The 11174-nt window shown below is 47.3% G+C and overlaps 1 protein-coding gene across 6 annotated transcripts; it reads left to right on the forward strand.

The window, feature by feature from the left end:
- Positions 1-37: 37 nt before the first annotated feature.
- Positions 38-11172, forward strand: LOC116730383 (aldo-keto reductase family 1 member B1). Of its 6 annotated transcripts, none has more exons than XR_004341311.1 (10): positions 38-1274; positions 1764-1934; positions 1998-2126; positions 2368-2445; positions 2564-2680; positions 2814-2926; positions 9839-9909; positions 9992-10079; positions 10152-10235; positions 10924-10960. XR_004341311.1 is itself a non-coding variant. In XM_032579570.1 (10 exons), exons 1-10 carry the CDS (start codon positions 1197-1199, stop codon positions 11105-11107), a joined length of 975 nt encoding a protein of 324 aa, XP_032435461.1. In that variant the 5' UTR covers positions 38-1196; the 3' UTR covers positions 11108-11172. The 6 variants fall into 6 exon arrangements, 5 of the variants coding, with proteins under 5 accessions (XP_032435461.1, XP_032435481.1, XP_032435446.1 ...); XM_032579570.1 differs by lacking the exon at positions 9839-9909 and adding an exon at positions 11074-11172 and having other exon boundaries at positions 10924-11006; XM_032579582.1 differs by lacking the exon at positions 9839-9909 and adding an exon at positions 11074-11172 and having other exon boundaries at positions 556-1274; positions 1998-2114; positions 10924-11006.
- Positions 11173-11174: the final 2 nt, after the last annotated feature.

Consider the following 11174-nt stretch of genomic DNA (forward strand, 5'->3'; position numbering starts at 1 on the left):
GATTCAATATTTGGTAACAATAACAGGTTTTATTTATGATGCCTTCGTAAATATATCCACTTCCAAGAAGAAACGATGATTAAAATGAGAGCAGCACTGATAAAGTCTCCGTCTGAAACTTGAAACCATGAAGGGAAGAACAAACCAGAGAGAAGGAAGTCTGGAGCAGCTTGGGGATCTAACAAACCGGCATCCTGTGGAGTGACTTGGGTTCTGCTGAGTTTGGGTCAAAGTTCACATGTCCTCTCTGAGACAATCTCAGTCTTTTCGTGTGTGATGAGAAGCTGCAGCAGCCAATCAGCTTCCAGTTAGGAAAGTTGGAAAATCAACAATGGAGATTTCCTGGGACAGATGTCCATATAAGGTCATACCTGCTTTAGTGGGCGTGGCTCAAAAACACCAGTGGATAGGCTGACTGCGATTTGTTTCTTATAAAATATTCATAAAATATCATAGAAACAACCTTTATTTTCCCAGAGAGATGTTAACACTTCCAAAAGTTAAACATTTATTTAAAAATGCAAGACTAACAATAAAATAATAATATATTGTTCAGGATTATAACTATTATGTAATTGTGTATTTAGCAGAAACAGAAATATCGTACTCCAATGTGCAACTGAGTGTATGTTTTTTTAATTGTTTATTTATGAATCTTTATATAACCAGGTAGAAACCTGCTGAGGCCAAAGTCTGTTACCATGGTTACCAGGGTGAAAGGTCATGGAAAAGATAGCAGGCTGTTTCCACTTTAGTGAACATGAATAAAACCTCTAACTGCCTCTGCTGGCCAACTGAAGACATTACAGCGCAGACACATGCACTGTCATCTGACTGCCCTGCATGCGCGTGTGTGTGTGTGTGTGTTTGTAATATCTAGAAATGAATGGAAGTCAATGGAAAGTCCCCACAAAGATAGCCACGCAAACATGTGTGTGTGTGTCCTGCTGCAAGTTTAAAGCCAATGACCTTTGAACCCAGCCGGTACACTCCTGTATTTACTCATAAATAGTTGCTGGAGGAGCAAAACTTTGACCTTTGCCCTATAATGAACTTCCTGTTTGATAAAACCAGAGAGAGACACAGAGAGAAGGAACAAACGGGGTCAGAACCAAACAAAATCAGGCCAGAAAAGAAGAAGAGAGGAAGAAGAGGAACGCTGCCGTAGCAACTGAAGCAACAGCAGCAACAGCAGCATGGAGCGGCAGCAGGACAGACACGTTCAGCTGAATGATGGCAACCGCATGCCGCTGCTGGGCCTGGGGACATGGAAGGTACACACACTGATATACACACTTGTTTCTCCAGGTTCTGGTTCTGGTTCTGCTCTGTATCAGAACCAGAACCAAACACAGAGAAGCAGCATTCAGCTTCTATGCACCACAGATCTGGAACAAACTTCCAGAAAACTGAAAAACAGCCGAAACCCTGAGATCCTGTAAACACAGACAGAAGCTGGTTGGAGCTGATTGATAATTTGATCGATAATCTGATCGATAATCGGACGTGATTATCGATCACGTCCGATAACAGCTCCAGCTTCTGTTTCTGTGATGTCATGAGGGAAACATGAAGTGTCTTCCTGCAGGAAGCTGCCGATGCGGCAGGAAGTGGCGGCGGCGTCACAAACACCCTCAGCTTCTTTCCCATCAGTCCAGGTGTCTGAAACCTGCAGAAAGCGGCCATGTTTAATCTCCACTGCGATAGTCGCTAGCTGCAGCGATGATGTCACTGAGTCGGACTGACGCGTTCGCTCGCCTCAGGCCTTCCATCAGGCGCCCGTCCAGCCCGCTGTGGAGGCCGCCATCGCCGCCGGTTACCGCCACATCGACACCGCCTTCAGCTACGGGAACGAGGTGGAGATTGGCAAAGCGCTGCGCTCCAAGATGGAGCAGGGCATCATCCGGCGGGAGGACGTGTTCGTCGTCACCAAGGTGAGAGAGCCTCCGCCGCCGCTGCCGCCGCCGCCATTAAAATTCCTCTGCTCTGTCCTCCAGCTGTGGTGCACGCACTTTGAGCCCGAGGACATTCCCGTCTGCCTCAACCGCTCCCTGCAGGACCTGCAGCTGGACTACCTGGACCTGTACCTCATCCACTTCCCCGTCGGCTTCAAGGTCAGATCAGAGGTCAGAGTTCAGAGGGCTCTTACAGGAAGCTCAGGTTCTGTCCGGAAGGTTAGCGCTTTCAGCAGCAGCGTTATCGTCCGTTACCATGGTAACTGAATTGCCAGAGCTAACACAGAGGTCCTGAGATCAGCGTTAGCATGTTAGCTTCCTCACAGACAGACCGGCAGCTCTGGAGGAGCTGCAGAGCTCCACAGCTCAGGACCAGCAGCTGCTTTGTTCAAAATGTTTCCTGGTTTTGCAGAAATCGGGAGACGATCTGTTTCCAAGGAAGGACGGGAAGATTGTGACGTCGGACACGGACTACGTGGACGTGTGGCGGGTGAGACCCGGTGGCCATGTTTATTCAACTCTTACTGAACATCGTATCTGCGTAACTAGATCAATAAATCAAGTATTAATGAATGACCGGTCCTTCCATCTGTCTCCCGTCCCTCCAGGGTCTGGAGGCGCTGCAGGCTGCCGGCAGGGTGAGGAGTATCGGCGTGTCCAACTTCAGCGTCCTGCAGCTGGAGCGCCTGCTGGCCCTCTGCAGGGTTCCTCCTGCTGTCAACCAGGTGCTGCCAGAACCAGCCCATGTCTCCAGATTTCATGTTTTGCTTCCACTGTATTTTCCCGGCAGGATAAGGGCTGTAATCTGAAACTAACTGGTCCACCTCGGACCCGGTTCTGATCCGGTGTCTCTGGCAGGTGGAGCTCCATCCCTACATGGTCCAGAAGGATCTGGTCGAGTACTGCAGGTCCAAAAAAATCGCGCTGACGGCCTACAGCCCCTTTGGCTCCCCTGGAAGACCCTCAGAGTTGTAAGAGCCGGTTTGTTAGATCTCCTCTGATCTGAACTTGGGGAGCGGCGGCCATCTTTATCTGTTCAGTTTTCTGACTCCTTGTATTTTATTATTTATAAAAAAATGTTCCATTCTCCATATTTAGCACATCAAGTCACAAACATCATTTCCAGTAAAACCAAACATGCGAACATCTCAACAAGCTGAAATCCTAGGAAATATTTTCTCTACAGTTTAGAGGAGATAAAAAATATCAATTAAAATAAAGGGAGGATATTGCTGTGCTGCTTTTGTCTACATATTAACAGAAAAATATGTTACACATATCAGTGGTTCCAGCTTCTCTTAAGCCAGTCAGTGGACTGGTTTAGCTGGCCGTTGTTTTGTTGCTATGGTTACAGCAACACAAGGACGTCAAACAGGAAACGTTTTCCTTAGCTTAAGAAATCAAAGACTAGACGGTTCCACTGAAAATGAGAAAATTCAGCCTGGAAGCATTTAGAAATCTTTCCTGGGAATGGACACTGCGCCGTGATGATGCTCTCCTCCAGTTTTTTAAAAAACTTCATGTATTGATTTGGTTTCCTTCGCCGGCTGCGGCACCAGCTGAAGGCCAAACAGAACCGGTGTTCTGACCGTCAGTGCTACCTCATCAGATTTTACAGTAGCATGGATAGATGGCTAAGTCTGTCTGTCGGTGCTACGCGTCCAAAACTGCTACCGTCATGTTTACAATCAGAAAACTATATCAGGTTGTTACTGTTAAATATATTGGATAACAATATTAGAGTGACTGAAGTGGAAGCTTAGCAGTTATGGTTAGCTTAGCATTGGAACAATTTCTATCCATGACGAAACCACAAGAAGATGACTTCCTTCATCTGAATATCTACCTGTTTAAAATGAAAAGCTGTAGATGTTTGCACTAATCCTTTACTAGAATATCCTACCTGTTAAAAAGATTTTAGATACAGAGGTTTGTAAGGATAAAACAGTATCAGACAGAGGAAACAGGTTTTTATTGGAATTAAATTAAAGACAAATACAGATCACTGCAACTCTTTTTTGTGCATTAATCTGTTGTATGACAGACTTTATTAAATGCAGCCACAATGTGTCACTGAAATGATAGGATATGATTAATATACATTAATATTACACGGCTATTACAATCAATCCCACATAGTATCGCTAACTTCTATTTAGCAAAGTTTAGTAATAAAAAAAGAGTGTAATTAAACTAAATATTTTAAAGTATTGGGACAAAATAGCCCAAAAAACAACGTATTTTTGTCCTGATTAACCGCCAAATAATAACTTGTTTACAGTAATGACTTTGCAGACAAAGTATGTGACGTACCATCAGGGGCGCTGCCAGGAATCTGGGGCCCCATGACAAAAAATTAAATTGGCCCCCCACGCAGCTGCTGTTACAATGTTTTGAGTCTATCTGACCCATCAAAAGTGTAACAATTTTAAAGGCTTGCAACTGCCTTGTTTTCTTTGGTCCAGTACTGATAACTAACACAATATTTACTGCTCATGAATTTTACATCCAACGGTCCACATACGTACAGTTTGCAGTAGGTTGCTTAAAGTTTTTCTGTTAGTTTTAGATACTGAAATGTTTCCCCACCAGCAACAGTCAGAGGCAACGTGTAAAATATACATGAAGCATCCAGACTTCTCAATAAATGCTATGTAGTTGCATTTTATTCAATCTGTAGTTTATAACTTTAATAAAACATCTCCATATTTGTTAAAGCTGTCATCATGTCATGACAGTTTGTTATGAGACAGATAATCTGTGAGAACAATCAATCTCCTCCACCTGCTCCCTGAGCTGCTATTGCTAGCTAAAGTAATGCAACGTTCCGACCAAAACAACCAATCAGAACCAGGAGGAGGGTCTTAGCGCTGTCAATCAACTCATTCACTCGCTGCTAAATATGCTAATGGTGGAAAAACAACTTACCATTACAGGAAAAATGTTTATCTGCTGTCACTGGTAGCTATGCTAACTAGACTGAGGATTCACAACAGGCTGCGCTAGCTACAGCATAGGGATGAGCAGCACCACGAGATTGTGATTGACAGCACTAAAACACTCCTGTCTCTGATTGGTTGTTTCTAGAGAGAACTGGGAGAAAGCAGAGGAAATAGATTTTTCACAGATTATCTCTCAGGAGAGGAGAGAGGACGGGTCAGGAGGTCAGAGCTGCTGCTGACTGACTCACCTGTTGTTAAGTGGTAAAAGGTTCAAGTTAAATATATGAATATGTTTGTAACCTTTTTCCTTAATTCATTAAATGTTAGTGAAATGGAGGCAAACAGTCTGTAGCTAAGCTAACTATGCTAAATGGTTGATAATCTCAGTCTACCCACCTCTCAGAGAAAAACTGGGTTATAAATTTACACTTTTACATTTTTCTCTCTCTGTCTCTATTTTTTGAAAACCTGACTTTATTATTTTTCTTAGCAGCATAGAAACAGCCACAGCCGTTCTTGTTTTCTACTGTCTGCTGCTGAACATCGTCACAGTCAAGCAGGAAGGAACCATTTCCTGCAGATCCAGGAGGTTCAGGGCAAATGTGTGTTTTTTTGGTCTGGGAAGGGGAACATTTCATTTTTACTGCTAAAAACAATCTGAGAAAATACACTATGATAAATTTTGCAATTCACAGGGCCCCATTTTTTTTTTTAGAATAGAATAGAATTCAACTTTATTGTCATTGCACTGTCACAAGTACAAGCAATGAGATGTAGTTTGCATCTATCCAGAAGTGCTCTACCAGATATAAATATTTATTTACAGATGTACAAGACTATGTATGTATGGACTATAAGGGGTTATAGCAAGAGATATAGATATTGTGTATAAGTATAAATATGGGAGCTATATGCACAGATTATACAGATTATACAAGAATGTTAGGGAATGGATTATATATGTACTGTATATAATATAATACAAGATTAATGGCAGATAAAATTTACAGGTTGTATGTGTGTGTGAAGAAAACAGTCCGTGATGTGTGTGTGTGTGAGGATAGTCCATGTGTTATTGTTGTATGAGAGGATAGGGGAGTACTGTCCTTATAGTTTATGTTTTATGTCAGGAGGCGTTCAAAAGCGTGACAGCTGTGGGAAAGAAGCTGTTCCGGTGCCTGGTGGTTCTGGTCCATAGGCTTCTGTAGCGCCTCCCAGAGGGCAGGAGGGAAAAGAGTGTGTGTGCTGGGTGAGTGGAGTCCTTTGTGATTTTCCCGGCCCTTTTCAAACACCTCTTCCTGTAGATGTCCTTGATGGCAGGGAGCGGTGCCCCGGCGATATACTGGGCAGTTTTCACCACCCTCTGCAGCGCCTGCCGGTCGGAGACAGAGCAGTTCCCGTACCAAGCTGTAATACAGTTGGTGAGGATGCTCTCAATGGTGCAGCGGTAGAAGTTCGTGAGGATCTCTGAGGACAGGTGGTTCTTCCTCAGGGTCCTCATGAAGAAGAGGCGCTGATGCGCCTTCTTAATGAGTTTGGAGCAGCTGGTCGTCCAAGTCAGGTCCTCGGAGATGTGGACTCCCAGGAACTTAAAGGTGTCCACACGCTCCACCACTGTCCCCTTAATGTGGATGGGTGGATGTGGGTCAGCGTTCCTCCTGAAGTCCACGATAAGCTCCTTGGTCTTCTCGGTGTTCAGCTGCAGGTTGTTTTTGTCGCACCACTCAGCCAGACGGTCTACCTCCTCCCTGTAAGCGGCCTCGTCATTATCTCTGATGAGGCCGATCACCGTGGTGTCATCTGCAAACTTGATGATGGCGTTAGAGCCGTGGACAGGTCTGCAGTCGTAGGTGAAGAGGGAGTAGAGGAAGGGACTCATCACACAGCTTTGTGGCACTCCGGTGTTTATGATGATGGTGGATGAGAAGTGGTTGTCCAGCCGGACATGTTGAGGTCGACTGGTCAGGAAGTCGAGCAACCAGTTGCACATGAGTGGACTGATGCCGAGGTCTGTGAGTTTGGTAATGAGTTGTGATGGGATGACAGTGTTGAATGCTGAACTAAAATCTAAGAACAGCAGTCTGGCGTAAGTGTTCTTACTGTCCAGGTGAGAAAGGACAGAGTGCAGCGCTATAGAGACTGCATCCTCTGTGCTCCTGTTCTGTCTGTATGCAAATTGGTGGGGGTCTAGTGTGGGGGGGAGACAGGATCTGAGGTGAGCTAGGACCAGCCGCTCCAAGCACTTGGTAATGATGGGGGTAAGGGCTACCGGGCGGTAGTCATTGAGTCTGGTTGGGTTGGGATTCTTGGGGATTGGGACGATGGAGGTAGACTTGAAGCAGGTCGGTACCACAGCGCGGGCCAGGGACAGGTTGAAGATGTCCGTCAGCACTCCTGCCAGCTCCCCAGAGCACGTTCTGAGGACACGTCCAGGTATGCCATCAGGACCCGCAGCCTTGTGGGATTTAATCCTGCTCAGAGCCGCTCCTACGTCAGTGGGGAGGAAAGTCAGTGGCTGTTGGCCTGGGGTGGTAGCTGCTTTGGTTGCAGTTGTGGTATTCCCTCTCTCAAAACGAGCATAGAAGTTGTTAAGTTCGTTGAGGAAGGAGACATCAGTAGAAGCGGGGGTGGTATTGGGGTTCTTGCAGTCTGTGAGAATCTGAAGGCCTTGCCACATACGTCGGGGGTTGGAGTTAGAAAAATGATCCTCCACCTTCCTTTTGTAGTGGTGTTTGGCCTTCTTGATTCCCTTCTTCAGCTCAGCCCTGGCTGCACTGTAAGTCTGTACATCCCCTGACCTGAAGGCGATGTTGCGGGCCTTCAACAGGAGACGAACGTCTCGGTTCATCCAGGGTTTCTGGTTGGGGTACATGGTAATGCGTTTGCAGGTGGTGACACGTTCTATGGTGGTGGAAATATGGTTCAGTACAGATGAGGCGTACTGATCCATGTCTGTATGATGGAAAATAGTCCAATCTGTATTCCTGAACCGGTCCTGGAGCACAGCGTCTGAGCCCTCTGGCCACACCTTTACTGTCCTCACGGTAGGTTTCACACGTTGGATGAGTGGTAAGTACCGAGGTGTGAGGAACAGGGAGAGATGGTCTGATTGTCCGATGTTGGGGAGGGGTGTCACATTGTAGGCTCCAGCCAGATTGGAGTAGACATGGTCCAGGGTCTTGTCTCCTCTGGTGTGGCAGGAGACATGTTGGTGGAATCTGGGAAGAACTGTCTTCAAGTTGGAGTGATTGAAATCACCTGCAACAATAAAAGCAGCCTCGGGGTATTTGGTTTGGTGTTTGCTAATAGCCGCATAGAGTTCTTTCATGGCTAGCTTGGCATTAGCATCCGGGGGGGTGTACACGGCAGTGAGGATGATCGAGGTGAATTCCCTTGGGAGGTAATAAGGTCTGCATTTAACCATTAAAAACTCCACATTCTGTGAGCAGTGACTCTCGGTAGTAGCAGAGTCTGTGCACCAAGCTTTGTTAATATAAATGCACAAACCTCCGCCTCTGGTCTTGCCGGAGTCATCTGCTGTCCTGTCGGCTCGGTGTGTGTGGCGTCCACTTAGCTGGATAGCATTGTCCGGGCAGCTGTTGTTTAGCCATGTTTCGGTGAAAAACATGACATTTGAGTCCATAATCCGTCTGTCACTCGTGATGGATAGTCGTAACTCGTCCATTTTATTAGCCAGAGAACGGACATTTCTATGAACAATAAATAAATAAATAGTGAAGGGCCCCATGTTGGTCAGGGGCCCCTGGAATTGTCCTAACTTTCCCCCCTACACGGCGCCCCTGCGTAGCATCGATGTGCACATTACCACAAGGTAGGACGGATTTACGGGTAGCACAGATAAACAGAACACCTGCCCTGGATCTCAGTGCTGCTGCTCTGTGACCAAATGCCTTCAGCGCAAATTTTTAAAAATCTGTAACAAAAGGATCATCTCTTTTCCTTCTGAATCTGCTGTGATCCCATTTAACCTTATATCTGTTCTATAGCTCGTCTTGTTAACATTTAATCCGATGTTCCATCAGATTACCATAGCTGTCAGAATAGCCTACATGCAGGTGATTAGCTAAAGCTAGAGCTCCTCCATCCATGATGTCTCGCTGCGCGGTTTCAGACTCTTCTCGAAATTTACGGAGCTCTGTTAGCATTAGCATTTCTCAGCTAAGTTAGCAACTAGCGCTAGCTGCTTTTGAATCATCTTTCCTCGCTTTTTGTTCTCTTCTGGTCGTCTTGTGAGGATGTCATTATGATATAGTTTTCTATAGAGGTGGATTTACGGCAATTTAAGGTATGAAGGTCAGAGCGCGCTCTAAGCGTCTCTGTTCGGGCATACCGGAAGCGGAAGTCGGTCTGTTTATCATTTAAACTTGAAACAGTCTTGTTGTTGTTAAACTGCAGTGACTGAAGCCTTTAAACTGAACTGTTAAATGAACAGATTCATAAATTCAACCTTTAATGTTCGTTAAATATCTTTAATTTATTCGGCAGAAGTAAGCTCCGTTTTTTTTTTAAACCACACATGGCGCCCCCAACTGTTCATCTGGAATACAGCAGTTATTTATCTTAGCCACTGTGCAAAAGCTGGAAAACAAGAGAATGTTCTTTAGGAACTGGGGAGACCGAGTTCATCCTGGGATTGCCATAGTAGCCTCTAACCTCTGTCTCCATGCCGACCAGCGGTTTGAGAGAAAGCCACAGAGGCCAGCAGTCGTCCTGGTGGAGAAAACGCTCTAGCTGATCAGCCAATCACTGAAGCCCTCACAGACCCGGCCCTAGATATAAGCGCCCTAGCCACCAGGGGGCCCCGCAGAAAATGTTGGTTGATTTGATGTTTTCAGCATCAATAAAGTAAATGAATTTAATATTTAAAGAAAACTTTACATTTCCTTTAAACTTTACAGAAAATAAGATTATTCTCTGCAGTCCGGACAGGAGGCGGGCCCTGAGTGAATCTGGGTCGGCCCTGCTGCTCTGTTTTTCTGGAGCTTTTAAAGGTTAAAATGTTGGTTCAGGTTTAGAGTGCTGAGGGTTTTAATCCAAGGTCAGCTGACCTTTTATTTCTCTGCTCTGCTGCAGGAAGAGAGGCGAGGCCGACCCCCACAAGCTGCTGCAGGACCCGGTGGTCGCCGCCATCGCAGGGAAGCACCGCCGCAGCCCGGCACAGGTCAGCAGGGTGTGTGTGTGTGTGCTGCAGGGTGTGTGTGTGTGTGTGCTGACCTGAATCGTGTCTCTGCAGGTTCTGCTGAGGTTTCATGTGCAGCAGGGTATCCCAGTCATTCCTAAAAGTGACAAACCTCATCACATCCTGGAGAACACTAAGGTAGAGCCCAACAGAACCGGTCCAGAACCGCTCCTAGGACCGTTTCCTCAGATCCTCCCAGAGAGCCCCCGCCTCGGCCCAAAGCTTCCTGTCAGAGATTCATTCAGCTACCGAGAACGACCGGGAGGAAACCCAACGGCGAGACGCGCCTGCCAACCCCGCCGCCGGGCATGCCGACCCCGTCGCTAGACATGCCGACCCCGACCCCATTGCTAGACATGCCGACCCCAACCCCATTGCTAGACATGCCGACCCCGACCCCATTGCTAGACATGCCGACCCCAACCCCATTGCTAGGCATGCTGACCCCGTCGCTGAGGCATGCCGACCCCGTCGCTAGACATGCCGACCCCGACCCCATTGCTAGACATGCCGACCCCAACCCCATTGCTAGACATGCCGACCCCGACCCCATTGCTAGACATGCCGACCCCAACCCCATTGCTAGGCATGCTGACCCCGTCGCTGAGGCATGCCGACCCCGTCGCCAGGCATGCCGTCGCCAGGCATGCCGACCCCGTCGCTGAGGCATGCCGACCCCGTCGCTAGGCATGCCGACCCCGTCGCCAGGCAGGCCGACCTTTCATAGATTTTCCCCGACTCGGCGCCGCCGGGCGAGGCTCTCTGGGAAAACGGACCCGGTTCTACCAGAACTCCTTGAGGTTCTGAACCAGCCTGAACCTCGCAGGTCTTCGACTTCGACCTCGGCGAAGACGACATGGACGCCCTGAGAGGCCTGGACCGTGGCTGGAAGGCCTGCGCTCTGGACGAGTGAGTAAGAACCAGAATCGGACCCGGCTGCTCGGGTCCACATGCTGACTGTGGTTGTGTTCCTCAGAATCAAGTCCCACCCCTACTACCCGTTCGAGTGACGGAGGGGGCGGAGCCAGCCGGACCGCATGATGGAGATGAAGAACGACATGACCCAATCTGAAACGA

Source organism: Xiphophorus hellerii, chromosome 2 (assembly GCF_003331165.1).
Source record: "Xiphophorus hellerii strain 12219 chromosome 2, Xiphophorus_hellerii-4.1, whole genome shotgun sequence".
Lineage (NCBI taxonomy): Eukaryota > Metazoa > Chordata > Actinopteri > Cyprinodontiformes > Poeciliidae > Xiphophorus > Xiphophorus hellerii.